General features: G+C 53.2%; 10 protein-coding genes across 10 annotated transcripts; 2 read left to right on the plus strand and 8 right to left on the minus strand.

Moving 5' to 3' along the window:
- The first annotated feature begins 1,152 nt into the window (after positions 1 to 1,152).
- On the plus strand, positions 1,153 to 3,156 carry MYCFIDRAFT_59548 (uncharacterized protein). Its single transcript, XM_007928898.1, has 2 exons — positions 1,153 to 1,332; positions 1,505 to 3,156. Exon 2 carries the CDS (start codon positions 1,614 to 1,616, stop codon positions 2,937 to 2,939), a length of 1,326 nt encoding a protein of 441 aa, XP_007927089.1. The 5' UTR covers positions 1,153 to 1,332; positions 1,505 to 1,613; the 3' UTR covers positions 2,940 to 3,156.
- Positions 3,157 to 3,168: 12 nt separating this feature from the next.
- Positions 3,169 to 5,955, minus strand: MYCFIDRAFT_40224 (uncharacterized protein; the record flags this gene model as incomplete). The annotated part of the gene is made up of 2 exons (XM_007928792.1): positions 3,169 to 4,946; positions 4,995 to 5,955. 2 exons carry the CDS (start codon positions 5,953 to 5,955, stop codon positions 3,169 to 3,171), a joined length of 2,739 nt encoding a protein of 912 aa, XP_007926983.1.
- Positions 5,956 to 8,016: 2,061 nt separating this feature from the next.
- Positions 8,017 to 9,607, minus strand: MYCFIDRAFT_154945 (uncharacterized protein). The gene has a single exon (XM_007929610.1). The coding sequence runs from the start codon at positions 9,479 to 9,481 to the stop codon at positions 8,132 to 8,134; it is 1,350 nt and encodes a 449-aa protein (XP_007927801.1). The 5' UTR covers positions 9,482 to 9,607; the 3' UTR covers positions 8,017 to 8,131.
- MYCFIDRAFT_208119 (uncharacterized protein) lies at positions 8,865 to 10,388 on the minus strand (the record flags this gene model as incomplete). The annotated part of the gene is made up of 8 exons (XM_007929611.1): positions 8,865 to 9,663; positions 9,690 to 9,776; positions 9,802 to 9,825; positions 9,874 to 9,908; positions 9,939 to 9,952; positions 9,978 to 9,998; positions 10,051 to 10,273; positions 10,315 to 10,388. The coding sequence occupies 8 exons, from the start codon at positions 10,386 to 10,388 to the stop codon at positions 9,512 to 9,514; spliced, it is 630 nt and encodes a 209-aa protein (XP_007927802.1). The 3' UTR covers positions 8,865 to 9,511.
- Positions 10,389 to 10,616: 228 nt separating this feature from the next.
- Positions 10,617 to 12,449, minus strand: MYCFIDRAFT_175985 (uncharacterized protein; the record flags this gene model as incomplete). Its single annotated transcript, XM_007929612.1, has 10 exons — positions 10,617 to 10,639; positions 10,699 to 10,799; positions 10,825 to 10,842; positions 10,904 to 10,921; positions 10,955 to 10,961; positions 10,988 to 11,107; positions 11,135 to 11,156; positions 11,189 to 11,795; positions 11,849 to 11,898; positions 11,937 to 12,449. The coding sequence occupies 10 exons, from the start codon at positions 12,447 to 12,449 to the stop codon at positions 10,617 to 10,619; spliced, it is 1,479 nt and encodes a 492-aa protein (XP_007927803.1).
- A 270-nt stretch (positions 12,450 to 12,719) lies between these two features.
- MYCFIDRAFT_197560 (uncharacterized protein) lies at positions 12,720 to 13,872 on the minus strand (the record flags this gene model as incomplete). The annotated part of the gene is made up of 3 exons (XM_007929613.1): positions 12,720 to 13,432; positions 13,568 to 13,719; positions 13,790 to 13,872. The coding sequence occupies 3 exons, from the start codon at positions 13,870 to 13,872 to the stop codon at positions 12,720 to 12,722; spliced, it is 948 nt and encodes a 315-aa protein (XP_007927804.1).
- Positions 13,873 to 14,366: 494 nt separating this feature from the next.
- MYCFIDRAFT_154947 (uncharacterized protein) lies at positions 14,367 to 17,102 on the plus strand (the record flags this gene model as incomplete). Its single annotated transcript, XM_007929614.1, has 3 exons — positions 14,367 to 15,684; positions 16,027 to 16,941; positions 17,001 to 17,102. Exons 1-3 carry the CDS (start codon positions 14,413 to 14,415, stop codon positions 17,100 to 17,102), a joined length of 2,289 nt encoding a protein of 762 aa, XP_007927805.1. The 5' UTR covers positions 14,367 to 14,412.
- A 526-nt stretch (positions 17,103 to 17,628) lies between these two features.
- MYCFIDRAFT_165530 (uncharacterized protein) lies at positions 17,629 to 19,258 on the minus strand (the record flags this gene model as incomplete). Its single annotated transcript, XM_007929615.1, has 1 exon — positions 17,629 to 19,258. The coding sequence occupies one exon, from the start codon at positions 19,256 to 19,258 to the stop codon at positions 17,783 to 17,785; it is 1,476 nt and encodes a 491-aa protein (XP_007927806.1). The 3' UTR covers positions 17,629 to 17,782.
- Positions 19,259 to 19,993: 735 nt separating this feature from the next.
- Positions 19,994 to 21,663, minus strand: MYCFIDRAFT_40211 (uncharacterized protein; the record flags this gene model as incomplete). The annotated part of the gene is made up of 4 exons (XM_007928791.1): positions 19,994 to 20,277; positions 20,331 to 20,678; positions 20,733 to 21,462; positions 21,514 to 21,663. 4 exons carry the CDS (start codon positions 21,661 to 21,663, stop codon positions 19,994 to 19,996), a joined length of 1,512 nt encoding a protein of 503 aa, XP_007926982.1.
- Positions 21,664 to 22,772: 1,109 nt separating this feature from the next.
- MYCFIDRAFT_95958 (uncharacterized protein) lies at positions 22,773 to 25,301 on the minus strand (the record flags this gene model as incomplete). Its single annotated transcript, XM_007929616.2, has 3 exons — positions 22,773 to 23,032; positions 23,087 to 24,937; positions 24,998 to 25,301. Coding segments are annotated over 3 exons (2,415 nt in total), but the record flags the coding sequence as incomplete, so codon positions are not given.
- Positions 25,302 to 25,797: the final 496 nt, after the last annotated feature.

Raw genomic sequence — 25,797 nt, forward strand, 5'->3', positions numbered from 1 at the left:
CAACGTAAGCCGTATATGACGCAAGCAAATGCCAACTGGCCGCAGAGTGAGCATAGCAGGTCGAAGGACATTCACCGGCACCCTATCCTTCTAGGAGTATCCTTTCAAACCCGAAGCATGTCAACACTGGCTCCGGTGTCAATGATCAAGACGATGGCAGACCATGTCGCGTTCTGCTCGCGTCGGAAGGCCAGAGGTGAAGTTGCAAGTCTATCACGAAACGAAGCCCATCGGCCAATACCCACTGGTCACTTGCGAAGAGGCGGGAAGGAGGGCGCGGGTGGATCGGTTTCAAAGGGCGGAGCTCCTGGCGGGCGCTTCATGCACAGCTGTTGATGGAAGCGAGGAAGCGCTTGCCTATAGGGCACGGCCAGGACAATATGTATGCAGGTATGCTTGAGCGGTAGAAGAACAATGGGAGGATGTTTCCACGTCTGAAGCACCATCATACCTCTGTATCGTGTGCTCTCTGCTGATTTGGGATGAGAGGCTGGAGAGATGTCATCGCCAAGAACTCTATCCCTGTTTCACCAGGGGCGGGTGGGCCCTAGCGCGAAGCATGTCGCTCGTGGAGGAAAAGGCAGTTCTGATGTTCGATTGGCTCCACCAACTTCACCTCTCACAGGGCGGCAGTGGCAGAATTGCCCGGAAGACCAATTGCTTTCCACAACAGCCGTGTGCCCCTTGCGATGCCGAACAAGACATCTTCCGAACGAAGCCCGCCTGTGAGACAGGAGCCGCACCGACCAAGGCGCGGCGATGGATCCCGCTGCCCCGTGGACATCCTTCTCCGTGCCTTGGCGGCGATGTGTGCTACCAGAGGGACGGACTTCACGTCGTCGGTTGCGACCATCAACGACTGGACCGCCGTCGCCCATTTCCAAACTCCTCTCAAACCACCCGCCCGTCGCAGCCGAGCAAGAACCAGGCGCGCCATCGCCCATGGCCTCCTTTGCATGAGATTTCCGGCAGTCCCCCCCAGAAGCGGCTTCTGCTATGCAGCCGCTGCATCTGCCCTGGCGCGTAGCGCAATCGTGCATACCCATGCTGCGTAGGGGATGTCGATCTCGCCAAGGGCGATTCTTAAGAGCGAGCAGAAAGTCGCTTGGTGGTACTTCTTCTTTCCCTTGTCCGTTTCCTCACAAACGACGCCATCGACTTGCCTGTACAGACCTGCCCATTCTCTACTGCCGTGCCAGGTGCATCGTGCATTCGTCATTCTTTTCCACGTCTCTGCGAGACCGAGACATCCCCTGAGCCAGACTCTCCTTCGCTGAACACTTTGACTGACCTTGTCCTTGACGGACGTGCGGGATCTCTTCGCGTATCGAGGTGAGCATGTACCGTCTCTCGAATGCACGACGCCGGCTTCTCCAGAGTCTCGCATCCCATCTGCCACATGTATCACCGCCCGAGCAGTCTAGAGAAAAGCATCGAAGCTGGAATTTCTGCAATGAACTCGACGTCTTCGGAATACTCTGGCTGACTACTGACGCTCCTTTAGTATACCGAGAAGTCTCGATCATCATAAGATCGACTAGCCGGTCTAGAGATCTTCCAGCATTCTAACGAGGCTCACGACTCGCATCCATTCCTTACGAAAGCTTACCACCATGTTCACGACAGCAGTCTTTACGGCAGCAGCCTGTGGCTTGCTCGCCTCGACTGCCAACGCACACATGGTCATCACATCGCCAGTACCCTACGGCGCAGACAGCCTCAACAACAGCCCCCTTGATGCTGACGGATCAGACTTCCCTTGCAAACAGCGCTCGGGTGTCTACGACATTACGAAGATGAACAACATTGCTGTTGGTGTCCCACAACAGCTTGCGTTTCAGGGCGGCGCCACTCACGGAGGAGGATCATGTCAGCTCTCAGTCACCATGGACAAACAGCCCACAAAAAGCAGCAAGTGGAAAGTCATCCACTCGATCTTGGGCGGATGTCCGAATGGAGCTTCTGGCAACGCAAATGGATCTCCTACTTACGACTCGAACCCCACATTCGAATGGACCATGCCAAAAGGTATGCCAAACGGTGAATACACTCTCGCTTGGACCTGGTTCAATAAGATCGGCAACCGAGAAATGTACATGAACTGCGCTCCCATCACAGTAACTGGCGGCGCGGACAATGACGACGTCCTCAACACACTTCCCGACATGTTCGAAGCGAATATTGGCAATGGCTGCACGACCGTCGAGAGCGAAGATCTCGTCTTCCCAGACCCTGGCAAATACGTCGAGACAGCAGGTTCAGCACTCGGCACATCTCTAAGTGGTACATGTCAGACAGCTGGCAGCGGAGGAGGTTCCGGTGCTTCCCCATCGGGCTATGCTTCTGGATCAGGCTCCGGCTCAACTCCTGCCTCATCTCCTGCTGCCGCGCCCACTGGCTACCATGGCGGTGGCGCAGCATCGAGCCCGGCCGCTGGATCTAGTCCAGCTGCAGCTCCCACAGGAGGCTATGGCAGTGGAAGCGGATCAGGCTCCGGTCGAGGAGGATCATACTCTAGCCCCGCAGCCGCGCCTTCCGTTACCGGCAGTCCGGGTGCCGACTCAGGCCCCGGAAATGGATCCAGCGGCGGCATAGTCACTGTAACAACCATGGCCACCGTTACCGGCAGTGGGCCAGCACCCTCAGCCTACAGCGGAGGATCTCCCCCTAGCGGCTCCAACCGTGGCTCCAGTGGCTCGGGCTCCTCCTCGAACGGCACGTCTGGATCATCGGCAGATTCCGTTGCCTGCACAACTCAAGACGAAATCATCTGCATGGGAGAAAACTTTTTCGGAGTTTGCGATCACGGCTTCGCTCGCAAGCAGGCTTGTTCGACAGGCACCCGCTGTTCCAACGGTAGCATCCAGAAGAGGTCTGGCTCTATGAGACATCTTCAGCATTTGAAAAGAAGGGGTGGTCATCATGCCGGTGTGCTCTAGCGGAGATTCCTCCAGAGTTTTCTTTGTGAGCTCCGAGGGCTTGGGGGTTGTTCAGTGACGTTTGCGGGTGCAAATATGGCGAACATGATGATTTGGATGAGAGATACGATCTGTGAATTTTTCGGGGAGGACAGGACGCATGCCAGGCAGGCTTTGGCGTACATGGGAGTAGGTAGGTAGCATATAGCAGACGGCGAACTTCGGTCTTTACAGCATCACATCTCGTTTCTCAGCTGACTCCAATGTCCCGTCCTGGTGGAAAAATCCCAAGGCCCTCTTCGGAATAAGACGACAGTCCATCTTCATCGGGAGCGAGCACGTATGGATCTCGCTCGATGCCGACGTGAGCCTTGCCATCGACACCCAAAAATGTGCCATAGCTCCAGGTCCAAGATTGCCTCAAATCTTTTGCGTCCTCTGCGTTCCGCCGGGATAAATCCACGAGTGCTCGGCTAGCGGCGAAGTAAGCGATATTCGAAGCGATCGTCGACGGTAGGCGAGGCAGCACTCTCCAAGGTCGTCGTGCGTAGAACCAGATCGTTGTAATCATGTATAAACCCAAGATCGTCTGCACGATTATGAACGCTGGCGTTGAGAATACGATGCGTGTCTCAGGAGTCAAGACTTGAGTCGAGATCGGTGCTACTTTTCCCGAGTTTGGCGTGAAGATGTTTTGGAAGTTCGTCGCGATGAAGATGGCGAAGAGCTGTTGGTATACTTTTGCAAAGTTACCCACGACTTGGGAAGGGGTTGGAATTGGCAGTGATGCGTTCAGACTTTCTTTGGCATTTGGAAATTGCTTCACCATCAGATAGTTGTTGTAGTCCGAGGGGAAGGAGTCGTTGTGCCAGGTAGCGCCGCTATCGATGAGGTAGCGATTGGCTTGTGCAAGAAGGCCGAGGACGGAGGGAACGGTCACGTCCCCAGGGGAGGTCATGCCCTCGGGAGTGGCCTCAAGCACGCGGCCACTGCTGTCTACCCTGATCTTGGCTTTTGAGGCGACCAGGGTGGGTCTGCAAAGCAGCATTGTAGCGTTCAGCGAGAGCAAATCCATCTTCGGCCACGCCGCCAAGCTCGATCCTGGCATTGTCTCGCCCGATTTCAGTCTCCAATCTGCACGAAGCCAGCCAGCTACAAGATTTTGCCGGCAGAACAGGTCATGCTCAGTCGTGGTGTTGCGGCTTGTCAGCATGCTGTTCAGCTCGAGGGCCATGTGACCTGGCTGAGGATCTCTGAGCGTGTTGAGATTGAATGTCGAAAATGCTCGACCCCAATTCCGATAATTGCTGCAATTGACGACTGCACCGGAATCATTGACGAGGGTGGTCTCAAGATCGAGCTCGGAAGCGTCATCGCTGTACTTCATATTGTACCTCGGAACTCCCTCCGTGGTTAGCACTTGACAGTTCAGCTGCGCACCAAACCCTGGGGTCGTGAGTCGAAAATTTGAACTCTGATTCAAGGCGGACAGACGGGCTGGGAGGTAAGCGCGCTCATCGTCAGCCCAAGCAGGCAAGGGCGTTTCTGCAGTAAGGTTGGACATCTTGCGATAGAATGGGTCGACAGTCATGCTGCCATCGGAATTATCGTCCAGAACTCCGTTCAGTGGTGTACCAGTGCCGTTGATAGAGCTGAGCAAGACTGAATCGTAGGATGTTTGCAGTTGACTCTCCGAAGCCACGATCATGGTACGCTCGTTCATAAGTCCGCTGAGCGCTACTGCGAGCACGTTTGCGAGCAGAGCCATCATGCATACAGTGCCCAAGACATAATGACGAGCCGAAAAGGCACGCACGAGGAGAAGCTGGGGCGGAAGGGAGCTGTAGTCGACCTCAATGGACCTGGAAGCTGGGACATTTGCTTTGCGGAGCTCTTCGAAAGGCTGCAGCAGCGAAAGCAGGCGATTCAATACTATCCAGAATGGTTCAATCAGAGTTGCAAGGGCGATCGGAATGTAGTTCTCCACCAGCTGTCTGACAAATGTTGACTCCGACGGCAGCTTCAGTCCTGAGCATCGTTAGCGATGATTCCCTTGATTCAAAGTGTACTCTTTACCTGAGCTGTTATGAGAAAGGATATACAGGACCACGAATGTTACGACGGCGGAAAGCTGGACAAAAAGAAACATTGAGCCAATGATGACTTTCATCTCCAAAGGCCGTATGCCAGCTTTGCACTGCTCCTTGTCTGTCCTTTGAGCGGTATCAGCAGAGTCTGCGTAGAGATTTGGAGGTGCACAATGGCGAATCTTGACCACCGGATGGTCAGCATCAGCGACAGGTAGCAGGGCGAACTCTTGATCTTTCATCTTGTCCCTCAAACCATCAGATGGCTCGCTGTCGACGGTGGCAAATGCGTCAGAGGTATTTTGATCTGCTGATACCAAGTCCATCAACGAGCCAAGCGTAGCGGGATCGCTCAGAAGCTGATTTGGACGCCTGGAAATGCCCAAGAGGACACCGAATGTCGTCATGGATATGAGCCCAAGTAATACCAACGCCGCATATGCAAACGCAGGTATAATAACGACTGCTTGAGTGATGAATTCTAGACGCCCTGGAGGTGCCGTGGCCTGGTCATGTCGATCCTGAAGTATGTCAACAAGTTGACGGGAGAACAAGAGGCGATAAGCGGATTCGTACGATCGGCGAAGGACATCGGGCGCGAGATAATCTTCAGCTGGCCTCGGTAAAGTGGCTATGGCGAAAGGAGCCATCTTTGGGATGTAATCCAGGTTCAAAGGCATGTCGAGGAGTCGGGACTTCTGGGATGGAAAGCTACTCGTTGGATATTCACCCCGGGTGGGTACTTGCTCCATGCCAGAAGCCATTGCCCACTCGAAAGAGCTAATATTAAACATGTCGCTTGGAAGCGGAATCTTCTCGCCAGCTGGGCTGGTACTGATCACCGCCTTTGAAGGCAGCGCTATGGTTGCGTGAACTTCCTGCTGATAATAGGTGGCTTCACAGAAGAGCGCGGTGTCGTTCGCGGCAAGACGCGGATCGACGCCGAACATGTTGTCCGCATCCTTAATACCTTCGATGGTGCTTTTCGACCACCGGACGAAGAACAAGTGAAAGAACTTGTCGTCTGGACATCCCGAAGACAAATAGTAGTCTGCGAACCCACCCTGATTCTGGTATCCAACATACAGAGTGTCGAAGGGTTTGCTGGTGTCAGTGCCACCTCCTGGCCTGTACCTCGGAGCATTGAAGTCGCAACCTTGTGTGCCATTATAGGTCATGTGGCCCGAGGTATTGAACAGCCTGGCTTCGGTACAGGCAACGTCAACACTGTACAACTTTGTAGACCCAGTGTAGCTTGCATTGGTCGCGTAGGAAACCAAATCCTCAGCAGGTTCGAAAGGGCTCAGGGCAAACTCTTTTGTCATAAATGGAGGCAAGGTCTCGTTCAGCCACGCAATGTTGTACACTGACTGCGCGTAAACCGAAGTCAAGTTTCCTTGTTGCGACAGCGGAATGTACGCGCTTGATCGGAGGCCCTCAATCGCGGTGTCCACGGTGATGGTCCGCACAGCGAATATGCCAGCTTGAGTTGGTGTCAGGCCCCAGAAAATCAACATCATCGTAATCGAGCCTGTGAGCACGTTCCAATGGCCGCGTTTGAAAGCAGAAAATGGAACCGTGATCAGGAACTCCAACGGATAGCTCAGCAATATGGAGTTGTCTGCCTTGGCGCCCCCATTCCTAGAGAGTTGGAAGAAAGGCTCTAGCCTTTTAATGTCCAGATCCAGCCAAGTCCAGAGGAAGCCATAGATTACTGAGATTATGGTCGGCAGGTACAGATATGCGAATGAGCGAGCTAGAGGCAACTGGCTGATGTCCGTGGCGAAGAGAAGTCCTTGGTGATGAGAGCTGATCAGCAGAAGTATAACAATTGTCGTGATCAGAATTGCTGTCAGAAGCAGTATGGCGACCAAGAAAGGCTTTCGCAGTGTAACCGGTGTCCATGGAGGAGTACTAGGCGGATCAGTCCGTTCTCCCACAGCCGAAGAGGTCTCAGCCTTGACATAGGGCTTCGCGTGGTCTGTGGGAAATGCTGCTGAGGGTGATGCCCTCAAGAAATGCATGAGGAGTCTGTCTGTGGAGAACATTTGCGACTGGTGAAAGCATCAGGAGAGCGAGAGCTCCTGCTTCTCATATCATACTTGCCATATGCGGCCATGAGGCACAGTACATGCCTAATGGACCATGCTCCTTGCTACGCGCTGGCAAGGCGCTAACATTAGTACAGAGCGCATACTTGACCTCCAGGCACTTGCAACGTTGGGATGGATTGATTGATGTTCTTGAGAGCAGTCAAGCTGTAGCATCAGCTTCAAGGCATCCGTAGAAGACAATCGTGAAGGCTATGCGATTCATTGTGATGATGTCGATACAAGCAAGATACGAACGATGAAAGTTGTGGAAGGAGAAGTGGTTGGTTGAAAGAGGCCGCGTTTCACGACGCGCTGGGTCCACATCCGAAGTCTTGGCAGGGCAGGGAAGCTTGACCTCTCCTGAGCGAGAAACACCTACACCAAGACGATGCAATGGAGGACGCTTTGCTGGAATGCGCCTATTCGAAAGCTATAGTATTGGGGAAGCCTATCACGATGTCGCACCGTGCCCACCGGAATCCGAACTCGTCTCGATTCAGCGGTGGATAAAAATGCGTTCCGGCCTCATGAAGCGCCAGCAGCACCGCGCCTCACCTCCACCCTGAACATAGCCAGAAAGACCATACCGTGCGAGCCACCATGATCAGCCCCTCTATCGCTGCTCAGCCAAGCCATGCTATGGTACTGCAGCAGTCTATGCTCGCGATCGCGCCACCTGCACCTGATACATCTGCTCCACAGCAACAAACAAGCAGGTGTTGGTAAGAAGGGCGCAGCGGGAGCTGGGTTTGCTTAGATGGGAAGAAGGGTATGGGTTTCCTTAGTTGTGTGTGAAATTCATGAACCTTGTTGACGATGTTGAGCGAGATCACGAGGCTGTTCTTTTGTCTTTCGGCCGCAAGCACGCAAGTCTCCTGACTAGCATCTTTGACACCGAGAAAGCCTTGAATCGTTCTTGCTTACATCGAAAGATTTCATGTCGCTTTTCTGTCTATGCTACAGATGCAACTCCAACCCGGAACGCCTCGCTAAAGATTTCCCAAAAGCATCTTGATCTCCAGACTCCAAAGCGCTAGATCTCTACATCCCGCTCAAGGACTGCGTTGACCAGACTTTGACGCCCACTGTCAAATACCTTATTGCCAATAACCTCGCCGAGCGCTTCAGTCAAGCGCTCTTTTAGTGCTTCGCCTTCTGGATGACCATTTGCTGCTGTGGTGATCGAGTCTTGCTCTAGCTTCTCGAGAGCTGTCATGATTGCAAGCACAACATACTCAGCCTGCTCCTTCTTCGCTTCGTCCTTGATGCCTTCGGAGAGGTGCATGTCGTATGCTTTGAGGTTTGGCAAGATGAGTGATCGCACGCCGTCTGCTCCAGCGATGAACGTGAGTCCCAGGACAGCTCCGTAATGCGTGCCGAAGGGTTTGTGTGAGTCGAGGAAGTGCTTCAGGCACGAGCGCGCGATGCGTGGTTTCAAGGTCGATGAGCTTGGCCCAAATTTTCTTGCGATCGTGGAAAGCAAGCTTGCTGAGTAGTCGCGGAGCGAGAAATGTGTGGTCGCGCCGTCGCTGTTAGCGGATCCCAAGTGCTTGCCCACTAAGCATGTAAGCACACACGGGATTACGGATGGCACGTATGGTGCAATGTAGAGACTTGGATTGTCCAAGAGACTTGCAAGCAACTGCATGCTTTGCGTGAGGATGAACAGCGACTTCATGTGATGCGTAACTTTGTCCGCCACGAATTGAATGAAGTATGGAACCAGCTGATGCAGGCCAGGGTCTGTCCGTAATGAAGCGAAGGCAGCGAGGCGATTATCCTCGTTGTTCTCGTCCATGATGGCGGTGCAAATGCGGTCAAAGTAAAGCTGCAGCTCCTTCGACAAGACGTGCTTGACCAGCGGCTTTACGGAGACATTGTCGTTCCCACTCATAGCCGCAAGAGTCGGGTTTGCGCCTTGGCCCTTGGCCGCCAGCTCTTGATTCCGTTGGTCGGCTTGAGTTGGATTCTGAGGTATGCTGGGCTGCACTCCTTCCACCGCCAACCAATGCGCGGTGAAGCTGATTTCTCGCGGCACCTTGGGCAGCGGCGCATTGATCAGCTTCTCAAAGTCCACCTCTTCATCTTCCACGTAAAATAATGGCTGGCCTTGTCCTATCGAGGCTTCGCCAAATCGCAGTGGTCTGGTAGAGTCATATCCGTAGAGTGGTTCGACATCTAGCACTCGCAGCGCTTGTGATATGTCTTGTGTCGTGAGCGTTGTTCGTTTCGCATGGCGCATGAATTTCAAGGCTTCTTCGAGGACTTGGGCGATTCGGTATTCGACGTCGCGCGCCAGATGTTCGGAGACCTCCTTGTTAAGAGATGCGATACCGACCGACTCGGCGACATCAGTCACATTTTCTGGGTTCCAGACGGACATTGTGCTCTGGATGCGCTTGCGCTTGCGCGCTCAATATCGAGGGCTGTGGTTGTCGCCAGGCGTTTGGTGTGTCGGTAAGTCTGAAGTGCTGGATCTGGACCAAAAGGCGGATAATGTGCCAGTGGCGTATTGCAGAGGCTGCTTCCGGTCGCAGCGCAGTCGCATGTGACGATCAGTACTCGCTGGAAGTGAAGTCAAGCTGGAAGACGTGCCGTGCCTGACACGCGACCAGCGATTGCCAAAAGTCGTGGCGGCTGCAGCCAGGCTGCCAGCGAACTTTCAGCGAACATCACGTCTCACACATTGCATGCAAGCACAACTCAAGATTTCGATCTCTGGAAGTCCTTACTCTGAACGGCTGCTTCCTCTAAGACTCGAGCGTTCTCAGCAACTCAGTGTACACGTAAGCCCCCAACGAGCCACATGCCTTCAACCTAGCTATTCTCTCGTAGCTTACGGCCCAACGTCAGCCTTTCCAGTTCTATCAAAATTGCACGTAGAGGGAGACAGTTGGCAACTCTACGCGTGTTTAAGTCTAAAGTGAAGGGTACCTTCAATGCCTACAGCACTCCAGCCAACTCCTTCGATGCCTTATGGTCGCCGAAGCAAGCAGCGAATCCAATCAAGATCGCTCTTACGGATGAAAAGTGGACGCTTCCACAGGTGTTCAGCTCTTGCTGCAGATTCGATCTATGGATCTTCGCAGACTGTACCCAAAAACTTTCAAGGAGCCCTCGTCGCGAAATTAGACAGCGAATCGCCTCGACTTTGCATGTCTGGGTAGAGAGTAGACTATGTTATACACCTTCGACTCTACTCTTTCATTAGCCTACGCGCCTGCGAGGCAATCAGTAAAGCCCCTCGAAGCCTTCTCATTATGGAAACAGGAAGCGAATCGCCTCAACATCGCAACTTATCGCGAAGTAAAGTTAGAAATTATATAAAGATCGCAAAGTAAGTAGATTTTCAAAGGTTTTTTCGAATCGCGTCCCTAATCGAAATCGCTAAAGTATAGAACTAACTCCTCTATACGGCTAGGTAACTCTAATACGGACTCTTGCTAAGAGGGCGTGAGAATAGATAGTAAGGGCTTCGAGATACCTATTTCGCGGAAGGATGCGTAGAAACAACGGGGTTACAGGTAGAAAAGAAGCAAACCTACACACATTCAACCCCATTCTTCGGTCCCTTCGTAGGACCTATAGAAGTACAGTCACGTCCTTCGAGGCTACTTCCGCGCCGAAGGAATAATAAAAAATGGCGGTTGCAGGTGGAAAAGAGACAGGTGCATATGCAATTCAACTCCATTCTTCGGTCCCTTCGTAGGACTGACAGAACTGCACTCACCCCCTCCCAGGCCTCTTCCGCGCCGAAGGAACAAGCAGAAATCGAAGTAATAGGTTGAAAAAGAAACAGTTTCACATGCATTCATCTCCATTCCTCGATCGCATTACAGTACCTACAAAACAACACTCACCCCCTTCAAGATACCCATTCAGCGGAAACAATCCCAAGTAAAGAAAAAAAAAGCAAAAAATTCACACCCACTCATCTCCACTCTTCGCTCCACCCAAGAATTACAATCCCCCCCCCCCCCCCCCCCAACCGAAAGCACCCCTAATTCTCCTTATCCGACTCATCGAAATCCACAACCGGCCTCTCCCTCGGCAGCCTCCTCGGATCCGCCTCCTCCAAAAAACTCTTCACCTCTGCGCCCTTATCTCCACTCTCCAGGACCCCGACAGCGGTGCAAAAAACGCAGTTTCCGACGTTCTTGCCGCAATTGGGCAGAGAATTGTGCTTCTCTACCAGTCGGAGGCCCTCTGCCACCTCGTCGTCCTCCTCCACACCTCCTCCGCTCCAGGCTTCTGCTGCCCATTGGAGTGAGTCGGTGGTTTGCCAGGTGAGGCGGCTTCTGAAGGTGTGGGTCTCGGTGGTGCGACTCAGAATCGTTTCGAGGGCGTCGTAGACTTGTCCGAGCAGAGTGGAGCGGCCGAGGATGATGGTGCTTTTGTAGGGGATGTGTGATCCTGCTGAGATTTGGACGACGATCTGGATTTTTTCGGGCGTGGTGAGGGCCTTGATGCGTCGCCAAGACATGATGGAGGAGAGGTGGTATGCTCTCTTCTTGCGGAATGATGCCATACTGAGGGACTGTTGGGGCTGTTTGCATGGCGAACCCGTCGATTCGCAGCCAATGTAGTCGGTTTTGGGGTTCCTTGGGCTGTATTGTGGCCCCCTCTTGATGTGCTCCTTGATATGGATTTCAATCATGGTGCTTGTCTCGCCTTGCTGAGTAGTCGTGGTGGTAAATCTAGATGAAAACGGGCGTAACCCTTTAGCAAACATGTCTCGGACAAGGAGCACAATCCTGCTGGCGGACTTACCTGGCATGGCAGGGTATAGCTGGGTGCAGCCTCAGCGCGGCGGTGTTGGGGTTGATAAGGTAGGCGACTCCGGACATGCGGTGGTCGGTATTTTCGCTTGGGTCAGTGTAATCTAGCAGCATCGAGCGGCGAATGTTGACAGAACCCTGAATGACCTCCTTCCATCTCCTGCAAACACGCTTGGCCACGAAAAGATCCTCCAAGCCATCAGCCCAGTTGGTATTACCTTTGAGAGAGTTTGCCGAAGCACTGAAGTCTACATCGAGACTGGTGGAGCCATTGTCGACGCTCTTTGTGGTCGTTGGACGCAGTTTTAGCAAGATGTTCTCAAGCAGCTCCGCGACAGCGAAGACTCTGGGAATGGCTGATTGCGCTGTGGTGGCCATTGTAGTGCTGTTCGGACGGAGTCGAGAAGGAGCTGGGAGTGGAGCTGGGAGTGGAGCTGGGAGTGGAGCTGGGAGTGGTGCCGACAGTGGTGCTGATCTTGGTGCTGATACGGGGTGCAGAGTGCAAAGAAAGTCAGATGAAAAGAATTTGAAATGAAAATTGTTTTGTGCGGCGACAAGCTCGGGCCATTTCATGCAGGGCAGATGAATTAGCAATCCGAACCCTTGCCTCTGATGCAAAACCGTTTGTATCGGTTAGAAAAGTTGCAAGAGCGCCGTGACGCGAGAAGTCGGCGGTCGGTGTCATCTTGAGAAGAAAGTGGATCAAAGATGGAAGAGCCGTTGAATCAGATCTCAACGGTCAAGATCCTGGAGACGGTTGCCGTGCAGGGCTCGACGTGCATCAACACGCATTCTGACAGCTACCTCCACAATCTCATACAGTGACCAACACAACAACTCAATTCAGCGCAGTATGGCCGGGCGCAAGACCTCGAGCGCCTTATCAACAGCTTCCCAGACCTCCGCGCGATCTCGACCATTGTTGGTAGCGAGATCCGGATTCTCAGCGCCCTGCACCACACTGCGCACCTGCAACTCGAGTCCTTGCCAGCGTTTCAAGTACTTTGAGTGCTTGACCTTTGGCTGAGCGGGCTTCTTGGTATCGAGCTTCTTGAGATGGGCCTTCTTGCTGCTGTGTTGTTGAGGAGCAAGATTGAGCCGAGTAAGATGTGGAGTGAAACCGCCTAGTGGCATTGCGTTCATCCCTGTGCGCAGACGGCCGCCATCTTCTACCGACAGTGCCTCCCGCGGCTCTGGCAGTGGCTCTGGCGTGGCAGCAATCATGGCTTGGCGTTCAGCACTCACACCTTCCATGAGGCCTGCGTCGAGGTTGGGGATCGGTATACCACACATCGGCTCCTGGTTGGAGAGCGGCTCGGGCTCTCCCGTGTCAACAGTGTCCGACGCGTTGAACAGCGTGAACGCGCCAGGTGTGTAGTTGTCGACGGATAGGTTGGCACAGCGCTGACGTGGATGACGATCCCAACACTGCAAGCACAAGGCCTCGCACTGTGACCATGCATGGCCAATAGCGTTGCAGTGCAGGCAGAGCAAATCTGCCACGACTGGTGACTTGGAGCTGCGGGAACGCTTGTTAAGCTGGTCGGAGGTGCCTGCTGCCGAGGAAGAGCGTTCATGCTTCAACATGGGCCTGTATGGAAGCGCAGGCGAGAACTGCCCACATGGAGCCGTCGGGTCTTGGAGGTCAGCAAGATGCAATTGGGAAGTGTGAGTGCGAGAAGAGAGCTTACCGAGCTGGCACTCCATTGTGCTATGGGCTTTCAACGCCAGCGATGGTGATATCGGCGTTGATGTTGTGGAGAGCGAAGAGGGTTGAAGCTGGAGTCGTGAAAGCTGATGGCTGCCCTCGAGTCTCGTGGAAGGTGGGTCCGTGCGCTGAACCCTGCATGAAACAAGGGTCCACGAAGAAAGAGGCAAGAGGCAAGTCATTGCAGGCAGGTGCGGTAGCTGACGATGCGAAAGGGCGAATCCGCCGTACAACTCGTGCGGCGGTCGGCATGTGGCAGACAGGCAGCGTCTCGTGTAGAGCGTGCATATTGATGCCGAACACTCCATTTTTCAGTTCCTGGTGATGAAGTCCGTCCTACACCGGCTCCGGCCGTTTCAAGGTGATATGCATCTTATGCATATTGGCCTTTTTTGGGAATCACTTCTCTGTGCCAATGAGGTCTCGCAGATCCATTGATCAATGATCATAGGAGCCTGCGACCCTGTGGCATTGTCGCGACTGAGCGACGTTAATGTAGCATTGTTTGCAAGAGGGTGGATGCCAGGTCAGGGCTGAAGTCGCCATTCTTGGTAGCCTGAGGCCGACACCAGTTCTATGATCATTGAGCGTAGTCGAGATTGAGCGTGGTGTGGTTGGTGTAGCTTTGGGCGCGGCGCAAGAGGTCGAAAGCAAAGTGAGGGCTGAAGTCGGCATTTCTTGCTGCCTGAGGCCGACGCGGCCAGATGCCGATGCTCGAGATCGCACATGAACAGCACCAGCTGGAAGCATCACGTCGCACCATCACCAAACAACCCCAATCGCTTCGATGATACATTTCAGCAGCTATACCTGTCTTTTCCGGCGATCATGGACGACCTACTCGGGGAAGACTGGCAGAAGCCTGCCAAGACAAATGCCAGTAGCAGCAACCCTCCATTGAGCCAGAACCCGTTCGCAGCCAACTTCAACAGCTTACGAGCAAGTCCTGCAATCCCGACATCTGGAACAGCATCGCCACAGAATCTTAGCCGTCCTTCGAGTACACTCAATGGATCCGCAAAAGCGGCGGGAGGTGATGCCTTCGGTAACCTCCTGTCCAACAAATCGCAAAAGGCCGCAGGAAGCAATGTGTCAATACAGGAGAGGCAGAGGCAGCTGATTGAAGAGAAGAGACGACAGCAAGAGCAACAAGCTTCGATGTGGGACACTCTTGGTAGCGGGAGAGGCACACCGGAAATACGTGGACCTTCGCCAGTAGCGTCGCAAGGGCCGCGAGAACAGGCAGAGGATGATATAATGGCAGCCTTCAATAAAGATGCGCCTGTCAGCAAAGCGAGCCATTTCCCTCCACCTCTGTCAACCCATGCTAGTGGTAGGAGCACTCCAGCATTTCAGCAAACATCAATTCCGACGAGCACAAACAACGATAGCTTCAACGACGACGACGATCCCTTTGGCCTCTCTGCCTTGCCCAACAGGTCCAATGGGCATGTACCCGTGTCTTCGACAAATGGCGATGATGACGATATACTTGGAGATCTCGGGAAGCCTGTGGCAGAAAGGCCAGCGAAGACGCAAGCAGTGAGACCTGCACCACAGCAAGAACAATCTCCCGTTGGCGCAGACGAACCCCAAGATCGAGCTTTGGCAGAATTGGTCGATATGGGCTTTCCAATCGACAATGCGAAGATCGCACTGGCAGAGTCTGGTGGCGACCCACAGGCTGCTGTAGGGTGCTTGCTACAGCAAGCTCACCAAGAGTCAAAGCGAAAAGCAAGGGACGAAGCGGATGAGCGACGACCAAGCCCGAGCAACGCGAGCAGAAGTCCACATCGTCGACCACAAGAGGTCGAAGCAGTGCCTGCATGGATGCGCCAGGAGCCCAGGCCTAGTTCAGCTGCCCGCAGGCAGGATAGCAGATCGCCTGCGGGAGGCGAGAAGGACGCCGCACAAATGGCACAGGAATATGGAACCAAGTTCCTCAAAGGTGCTTCATCGTTGTGGAAGGCAAGTCAGAAGCAGATGGCGAAGACAGTGGCAGAGTTCCAACAAGATCGCGATCCAGGCCAGCCAAAGTGGATGCAGGAAGCCGCCTCCGAATCTCGGCCGAGCAGTCAACAGAGACAGCGAGCACGCGACGTCAATGTGACCAACGAGGCAGCTCTGCTTGATGCACCACGCGAACGGCCACAAAAGCCATCACGACCATGCCTGACAGAACGGCAACCGCCGCAGACTGCAGAACCGCTGCCACACCGACCAGCGCAGCAGCCCAGATTCATGCAACCTAGTCAGTCAACACAGGATAAGCGACCCTCATCAAAGCTGAGCAGACAGGAAGTCGAAGATCAGTCTGCGCAAGCGTACGTTAGTCCCGCGCGCCGAAAGAAGCAGGCACCAAAGCCAGAGCCTCAGCCAGAGCCGGAGGTCGACCTGTTCAGTGCCGCGCCACCTACGACGACCCCAGCGACCTCAGCTCAGGCAAAGCCCAACGTTCTCCCGACCCCATCATCGATGCCCGTGAGGCCGAAGGCGCCCCCACGAACGATTCCTAGCGTTTCTCCAGCTGCACTCTCTACTTCCGCAAATCACCGCAAGGCTGGCGGCGAAGCTTTCAAGCGTGGAGACTATGCTTCGGCGCATGAAGCTTACGGTGCTGCTCTCAGCCCTCTGCCGGCAACTCATCCAATCACGATCATAGTTCTCAGCAATCGCTCTCTGACGGCGTTGAAGACTGGGGATGCCAAAATGGCCGTTTCTGATGCAGATCGAGCTTTAGAACTGATTGGCGCAAGCCAAGGTGTCGGCGAAACCATTGATCTTGGTGGTGGTGAGGGGACTAAGGATATGCGCGATTTCTACGGCAAAGCGCTCATGCGGAAAGCTGAAGCTCTGGAGCACATGGAGAAGTGGACGGATGCTGCAGGAGTATGGAAGATTGCGATCGCGTCAGGTGTAGGAGGTGCCGTCAGTTTGCGTGGTCGTGATCGTTGCGAAAAGGCTGCTGCGCCTAAACCAGCCGCGAAACCCGCGACACCGAGACCTGCACCAGCTGCTGCTTCGAGAGCTCCCCCAGCAAAGAATCTCGGCAACAGCCTGCAGCGACCTGCTTTGTCGACTGTCAAGTCTGCAGAAGCAGTGAAGAAACTTCGTGCTGCTAATGCTGCAGCAGAGAAGGCTGATGACGAGAAATTCGCGCTCTCGGATCAAGTGGAAGCGAAGCTGGTTGCATGGAAAGGAGGTAAATCCGATAATCTGCGTGCTCTGCTGCAAAGTCTGGACGCGGTGCTTTGGGAATCCGCTGGTTGGAAAAAGGTTGGGATGAGCGATTTGGTTCTGCCGAACAAGGTGAAGATTATTTATATGAAAGCTATCGCGAAGGTGCATCCCGACAAAGTAAGTGATGAGATCAGTAGGAGGTTGTGCAGCGATGAATTGTACTGACAACGATACAGATAGCACAAGACGCTACGACCGAACAGCGAATGATTAGTGCAGCGGTCTTCAGCACGCTGAATGAGGCGTGGGATAAATTTAAGAAAGATAACAATCTATGATTGTAAGAAGATGATAATAAAAATTGAATCTAAAGACTCTCGCGCCTCACCCTCTTCTCTCCACGGCTACATAATGGGCACTGCTCACGCGACATCCAAACAGTCGGAACGGAACACATGACGGCGACTGTGCAATGCTATACCTTAGCTACTGAATGCTCCCGCTCACCCACAAGCAAATCCCGATGAACTCAATCCATCGAAATCACAACTGGTGCGCCAAAGACTTTCCCTTTACGTAGAACAGGTCTTGAAGTCAAGGCCAAGCCTTTGCATCACGCGAGTTAGAAGCGTCCCGCGGAGCATGCCACACAGCAGGATTCATCAATAGCCTGACTACGAGCGACGGTCTGCTGGCGTCAATAATATTTACCTCATTATATTGGCTTTGGAGCTCAAGGTAGTCCTTACAGCCATGAGCATCAATGCCAAGCCCATTCTACCACCACATCTTGTACCTTAGATGATCAGCGTTCTCTACGTCGATCCATATGGCAGAGTTACATGTACGGAAATGAAAGGAGTTGCCTCTCGCCTTCACTTCTTCTACAAACGTAGGGCATTACTCCCAATCAAACACGCACTCTTGTAGTGCCGAGAATGATTCCTTGTCACGTTTCTGAGTCTATGCTATTTTGTCAGGGCTAGCGACTGTAGCCCTCGACATTTCAGGACAATCGCTATGAACGCTTCTCTTCCGCGACTGCCTTTGGCCGCTCGACTACCTCTCCCTGGTTGGGGAGTTGCGGCTTACCTCCCCCCTTCTTCTGCTCTGCTGTACCTTTTGCCTTGAGCGATGTAGAATCCTTCGGCAGCTCCTTCACATAAGGCAAGAACTCCTCCTGATCTGGCATGTATCTACGAAGTACCTCCGGAACCTCCATGCCATCCTCACGCTGGTAGTTTTCCATCACACAGCACAGCGCACGCTGCACAGCACAAAGAGTCGAGTTGAGTGCGTGCACGTAATCCTTCTTGTATGACGGATCGGTCTGCTTCTTCTGACCATACCGAATCTCGAGTTCGCGGGTCTGGTAGTCTGTGCAGTTGGAGCAGGAGACGAGCTCTTTGTATTCGCCCTGGAATGGGAACCATGCTTCAAGGTCGTACTTCTTGCTAGCAGCGTTGTTGAGAGCACCGGAGACGATGGCTACAACTTGGTATGGGATTTTGAGGGTCTTGTAGAACTCTTCCGAAAAGCCAATCATCTCGTCGAAATGCTTCCAGCTGTCCTCGGGCTTGCAGAAGACAAATTGCTCAACCTTCTCGAACTGATGGACACGGAAGATACCCCAGGCGTCCTTGCCATGCGAGCCTGCCTCTTTTCGGAAGCAGGTGGACAGACCGCCGTATCTGATGGGGAGTTCGCTGTTGTTCAGCCACTCATCAGCATGCATGGCAGAGATGGGCTGCTCAGAGGTGGCAATGAGGTACTTGTCGGAGGTGGGGTCATTCTCTTTCTCGGTAACCTTGTAAAGCTCCTCGTCAAATTGCTCTAGCTGGGCAGTCTTGGCCATCTGATCTCGAAGCATGAAGTATGGTGGTTGGCATGCGGTGTAGCCTTTCTTGCGGAGGAAGTCCATGGCATACGTCTCTAGTGCTCGCTTCAGGTAGTATCCATTGCCGGTAAGGAAGTTGCCTCTGTGACCGACAATCTTGACACCTCGATCCCAGTCGGCACCGTCTAAGCGCGTGAGGACTTCATGATGCGACAAACAGTCCTTCTTCTCCACCGTCACGCCCTCTGGAGCCCATGTGCGTATTGTAGCATTGTTGTCTTCGTTGTCTGAGACAGGCACTGTTTCGTGGACATAATTGCCTATGCTCTTGACCTTTTTCTGAAGCTGAGCATAGATCTCCTCAGCTTGCTTCTTCATTGCCTCCTGTTCCCTAGCCAAATCGTCCTTCTGCTGCTTCAATTGCTCAAACTCTTTCGGATCGCCCTTGCTCTTCTTATTTTGGCCCATTGCCTTCTGCACAGCGTTGATCTTGGCGCCCATTTCGGTCCTTGCTGCATAATCCGTCTTTCTGTGCTCCTCAAACATGGCAATCACCTCGTCCACAACCTCTTCTGGAGCATGGCGGCGACGTTGCGACTCCTTGATCTTGGTTGGGTCGCCATTGCGCTCCTTGATGAAGTCGTTCACGTCCAGCATTTTGTAGAGGTATGTCACTTCTTTGATGCTGTGTGAAGGGTGGGCGATTATATGAGCAACAAGGAGAGTGACTGGTGTTCTTAGGACTCATAAACGCGCCAGCCAAATAATTTGGGGAGGAGCGAGGGGCACATGGCAGGGGTCTAAACTCTAAATGCGCTCTGCCAAGCTTTCACGCGACACCAACACAATGCTCCCGGTCTGGCTTTGGACGATAGCACAAGTATAGGCTCATGGGAATTAGTATGGGAGTTCAGAATCTACATAGTGATGCCAGAAGCGAGTCTCCTCGCGATCGTCTGATCGATTCCACCTCTGCAAGTACGTTCCTGACACCAGTGCGACATCTGCCTACTCGTCCAGCTTTGGTGAAGGCTGTAATGCTGCCCTGCCTCATGGCAGTTGCCACAAGGTCTTCTCCAAGCCATAGGCTTCTAAAAACAAGTCCTAATTTTGGCGAGTCCAGTTGAGGTGAAGCCATGATAACGCCGAGAGCGCATTTCCCCCTACTGATCACGCTCAGGTAGCTTCAAGATTTCACCAGCGACGTGATCGTCTGTCTCCTAGAGGCTTTACCATCTTGAGAGCTCTGATTATGTCCTCAAGATACGGAGCCACTCACTGCCTTCACGAGAAGAGGTTGCGAACATCGCAGGTCACGACGCCTCTTTTAACATCCACCTCTTCAGCCAAATGAAGATCTTATGCTCAAGAGTTTGAAGTAGTAATCAGCGCTCAACCTGATGAGGGAGCAGTGGTCGAAGCTTCTGTAGCAATGCTTGAACCTTCCAGGACAGTCAAAGCACCTCCAACAATTCGAAAGGTTCCAGTGACGAGAATGTGTGCCGGACGCTCAAGCTGTCTCTCGCAGATCTCCCGGGCGAGCTCCACGGCCTCTTCTATGGAACGAACGACGTGAGCGGACGATTGTGGATCTGCTTCTTTCCAACATTGTGAGTAATCACGCTGCATTGATAACGTTTTCACTGCCATGGGGTCTGAATTGCTGTCCACGAAGTCTGTTGCACCATAATGTCAGCGAGGCCTGAATGAGAAAGCGATCAGGACTTACCAGGCTTGTACTGATTGTTCTTGTACGTCACGTTGGAGCAGAAAATCGCCGTTTCTGGTTGTATGGCCCACTCCTGCCGGAGTCTCTGTTGCACAGTGTCGATGAGCTGTCTTGCATTACGTGTCTCTGCTTGCTGGTTGAAGATGAGGATCGGTAACGGGTCTTCGCCGCGTTCTTTTCTTGCTCTTTGAATGGTTTTGCCGAACCAGTCGCATACAATCTTCAGGCTTTCCGTGGTGTGCGCTCCGTCTAGGTACCATGTACCATAATCGCGCCTCACAATCTCGCCTCTACCACGCCATAGCGAAGTCGTCAGTCCACATTTGAAGGGATCGGGCAAGTTTTCATCTAAAGATACAGTGCCTAGCTGATTTGGCCCACTTCTTGATGTCACGTCTGGACGGTGTGCACCAAGTGGCAGGTCAAACCTATCGAGAACACGAGATGCAAGGACAACCGCGAGAGCTGCGTTCCTCTTTTGGTAGTCTTCATCTGGAACTATCGGCACCTCTCTCAGACATTTGGCAATCGGGACCTCTCTCAGTACGACTTGCTTCTCCTCTGCTCTTTTCTGCAGAACCTTCATAGCGCCCTCTGGCTGGGCTACGGTATATGCTGGACTGCCGTGTTTCATTATGCCAGCTTTGTGCCATGCTATCTCTTCCACGGTATTACCGAGCACTTGTACATGATCGATGCCTAGCGATGTAATGCCCACGGCGGCTGGCTTGGACAGTACGTTCGTGGAATCGAATTCACCACCAATACCGACCTCGTAGATCGCAACATCCACCTCTTCTTTGACAAAAGCGTGTAAAGACAGGAGAGTCAAATATCGAAAGTACGTAGGCTTGGGTCTTGGATCTGCTCCTCTTCGACGTGCACCATGTTCCAGGCGGTCCCACAGCTCGAAGAAGTACTGCGTGAACTTCTGTTCGGTGATCGGTTTGGAATTGATACGAATGCGCTCGCACACGCTGAGAAGGTGAGGCGATGTATACAAGCCGATTTGCTTGGGGCAGCCATATCGTTCGCGATATTGGTTTAGGATGGAGTTCACGAATGCGCAAGTTGTTCCTTTGCCCTTGGTCCCGGCGACGTGTACGGCATTGAGAGCATCAAAGTCTGAAGGCTGAATCGTTGGTCAATGTTTCCTGTATGAATGGGCCTACCACCAATCTACCTTGTAGCCAGCATCTTCGACGCACTGGAACATCTCATGCAGCGAGTCATTTTTGGTCAGATCCTTGGGCGGGTTCTTGCGACGCTCTTCCAAGACCTTGTGGTTGTTCTGAAGTGAGTTGAGGTACTTGAGCGCATCCTGTGCTGCCATTAGTCACCTGCGTCCGAGATGCTGTCTTCCATATTCGCACATGGTATGTTGGCGAGGCTGGTCTCGGGCCAAGCCCAGAATCTACCAACGTAGTGAAATGAGCGATGCTACCCGTGCGAAATTCTCCTGTGTTGCAAGATCGAATGCCTCGAAGTGCATTGCTGGCACGCAACATAGCAGTGGCCTGTGTTGAGATGGAGCAGAGGTCAAGATCGTTCACGGCGAGACCGCATTGGGGAGCTGTGGCAACGAGCGGGTGTGGCGCAGGAGTTTAGGCTGAGTCGTGGAGTCACATCGCTATCCTACTTTCGTATTACTTTCTATATACACCGCTATAGTAGCAGTAGTAGTAGGTCTTATAATATAGCAGTTTACTATAGCGAACCCTACTAGGCTTAGCTATAGTCGCAACTTCCTTGCTACTGCCGAGGTAGGCAAGGAGATTAAGCACTACTAAGAAGATACGAGCAGCATATCTTGCTTAGGCGCTCGCCCTAACTACTCCGAAGAGGACCCTATAAATTAATCTCTAGCTACAACTCGACAAGCTAGCAGACAGCTACTATCTAGCATAACCGATAGTTAAACCCTCTAACTAGCTATCGGAAAGAGTAGCACTAGGAAATACACTACCCTATATACGCCGTATAAGGGGTTTAGCTTAACCCTAATGTTTAACGGAGCGAATGGTAGTGTCTCTAGGGATATATAGACAGAAGCAAGAATTATATAGTAGTTCTATATAGTTTATACGTAAGTTAGAACATAGTAGGAATAGTAGATAGTCATAAATAATAAGTGTAATAGTAGTATTCGCGCGATCGACAAAAAAATTCGATGCTATGCAAAATGCCTTTAGTGGTATGGGTAGTAGTCCAATCCATAATGATCCGATCCTCTCCGGTGCTTTGTCCTGTGGTGGTGTTAACGGGCTCCAGCCTTTCATGATGCTATCCCCAACCCAAGCCGCTACTACGCTACGCTACGCTTTACACTCCATCATACAAAAAAAGGCCCCATATGTACACATACAAACAACAGTGTCGAGGTGGGGGGCGATGCGATGCACCAAATCGCATCACACACAAATGCAGGTACAAGAGGGATCATCATCGAGCGAAGACTTTGACGACGCCGTCGCCACCAGCGGAAACGACGAGTCGACCATCCTGGCTCCAGCAAACGTCGCAGACGCCTTCGCCGCGCATGGCTCGGTGGGAGACGATGTCTTGCGTACAGATGCGCTTTTCCAAGCTCCAGAATCGTATGCTTGCATCGTGGCCAGCAGAGACAGCTTCGCGGCCGTCTTTGGATAAGGATAATGCAGAGATAGCGGAAGGGTGGGCGAGCATGCCGTAAGTGCATTGGCCTGTGAGCACGTCAGTGTCATACTCGCAATTATGGTCTGGTCAACTTTGCTTACCGCTATTGGCATCGAAGAACCGAACAAAACGGTCTTCGTGCCCTGTGATGACTACGCCTTCGACGCCTTCTCTGCCGCCAGTTGCGCCTCCACCGACATCGTCTGGATCATGGCCTCGCGCTGAGTCGCCTGGGCTGGCGCCTTCTAAGCCGGAGCTCGTGGCGACGACAGTGTTGATACTCGTGTTCATCGTGCCGTCGTATGTCTCGTTGCTCGCCATGCCGATGATCTCCTCGCCTGTTCTGGTGTCGAAGACGAGCACTGAAGAATCGGTGTAGCTGACCACGAAAGTCTCTCCCGACGGTGAAAGCGGACATATACTCGTCGGGCTCACCTTCTGGTCTCCAGGCCTCTCGATCGAGTGGACCAAGGTGTAGTTGAAAGGCGTGTTGCTGGCAACGCTGGGTTGCGGGCTGGTAGGGTAGTTGCTTCCGCTCGTGACGCTGTGTCGTCGCGTTCCACCAACTCCTCTCCGGCTCCCTGTGGACGGCGATGACGATTGTGGTGGTGCGCTGACAGCCCAGACCTTCACAGTGCCATCTGCCGAGCCCGAGACCAACAATAGCCGATCAGGTCCACCAAAGTTGCTGCTTTGAGGTCCAAAGACCACACCAACAGATGCCGGGAGCACACAGACCGCCCATACAGCATCGGTATGACCTTCCAGTGTTGCTTTTGGATCCACGCGTCCTCGCTCCCAACAGCGGATTGTAGTGTCTTGGCCACCGGAGAAGATCCAGCCGTCTCCTGAAGCTTGGCCGCCAGTGCTGAAACCTGTGCTGGCCGGTGGTGCTGTCAATGAAGTGACAATGCCTTCGTGTCCTCTATGTGTGAATCTTGCTGTGATGTCCAAATCAGGTTGATTGTTCCCGGGGTTGTAATTCTGATATGTTGCCGGAATGATCCAGCGCTTGATTGTGCCATCATCGCCAGCTGTGCAAACTTCGGGCTCGCTTGGGCTACCACCGCCGCTGAAGATGACAGTACGAACGACGTCGAGATGGCCTCGCAATGCGAAGCGGACTTTGAATTGAGAAGGATCTTGGTTTGATAGTGCTTCGGCACCTTCATGGGTATCATTCTTGCCTTGAGAGCTTCGCCGTCTCGACATGTTCTGTGAGCCAGAGCTTTTCCGTCTGCTGTGTGGTCCCAATCTGGGTGGCGATTTCGCAGGTAGCGATGCAGGATTGGCAGCGCTCGGAAATAGATCGGTATCAGGTCTTCGAGGAGGGTCGGTAGGCTGAAGATCAGGGTTCAAGGGAGTTTCTTCATCAAAAGTCCATCCATCTGCTTCAGCCTGCTCCTTCATGCCTTTCGAGAGTAGTTGCAGGTTCTCCGATTGGTGTATCTGCTGCTGTGCCGGTGGGTCCTGTACGGGTCGCCCCTTGTTGTCATAAGTATGCGTTACGCTTTCAACCTGCTCCTCATATGCTGGCTGCTGTGTTTGCTGCACGAAGTCTGAAGGTTGTTGTCCTTGGTGGTTGTAATCGACATAGTTCACGCCCTGGTTTTGCTGGCCGTATTGAGATTGCGTCTGTGGCACTGGCGGAGGTTGGTGATTTGGAGGGAGCGGTTGCTGGGGCAAGACCTGACGAGCCTGGTTCCTTTGATTTCCTCTAGAATGTTGCTGGGCGTACATGTCTTCCATGGAGAGCGGAGGCTCTGGTAATCCCGTGATATGGCCATTTGGAAGCATCTGCGGCGGAGGAGGGTGTTGCGGAGGTGTCAGCAAGTACTGAATCTCCTTCATGCAGTTCTTAAGGTACTTGGAGGTATTGTCCAAATACTGCTCGCGCTCCTTTTCGCTCGCCTCCTCGATCTCAAGGAATGAATTGTGAGGCGCGTAAGTTGCTAGGTGCGCTGTCAGTCCGCTATCCCATGCCGAATCATCATGCTCACCCGAATACGCACGCTTGCCGCCCTTGTCTCCAGTCTTGGCATCTTCTGTCTTGATCTGTATGCCTGTTTCTGCCTCACCAGCCTCATTCGTGGCCGCAGTCCCGTTGACGCCCTTTTTCTTGCGCTCATTCTTAAGAGCGTTCTCCAGCATTCGCACCTGCCGCTCCAGCTGTTCGTTTATGCGCTTGGCCTGTCTCACCTCGCCCTCCTGCTTCGCGATCTTGGCTCGCATCTCTGCTCGTTCTATGTCCCAGGCATTGCGCGCTCGCTCGTGGTTATGCCATTCGATCTGCAGGAAGCGCATGACACCTGGCAGCATTGTTAGCATGGCTGACCGCACCGCGCTGGCTCCTTTCTATGCCCCGAGCGCAGGGCATGGGCGACTCCAGCTCCCGTATCACTCACCCTGAAGGGTATATTCTGTGCCATGGTGCTCCAGTGCTGGCCCTCCATTGCCCAGGCCGGCCTGCATGATCACGGTGATGCTCGCAAGATGTTTCCTGAGGCCTGCATTGAGACAAGCCGCGGCCGGCGGTGATGGTCGTGTATGCGGAAGACGGCGGCCGCGAAGAGCGCAAGGTGGAAGGGGAAGGGGCTTGGCGATGCTTGACGGCTTGTATGCTGCAGTATGAATGTGTGGTCTCTGTCGCGTGTGGCGTGCTCTCTCCACGACTCCGACTCGGGACCTGAGCTCTTTCCTGATTCGACAGCTGAGCTCAGGATGTGACCCGAGCTTTCCTACAGCCGCGCCGCGCTCGAAACATGTTTCCTACTTTCTTCTCATCATCAACAATACAATAACAGCCTCGACA

Source organism: Pseudocercospora fijiensis (genome assembly GCF_000340215.1).
Source record: "Pseudocercospora fijiensis CIRAD86 unplaced genomic scaffold MYCFIscaffold_5, whole genome shotgun sequence".
In the NCBI taxonomy this organism is placed as follows: domain Eukaryota; kingdom Fungi; phylum Ascomycota; class Dothideomycetes; order Mycosphaerellales; family Mycosphaerellaceae; genus Pseudocercospora; species Pseudocercospora fijiensis.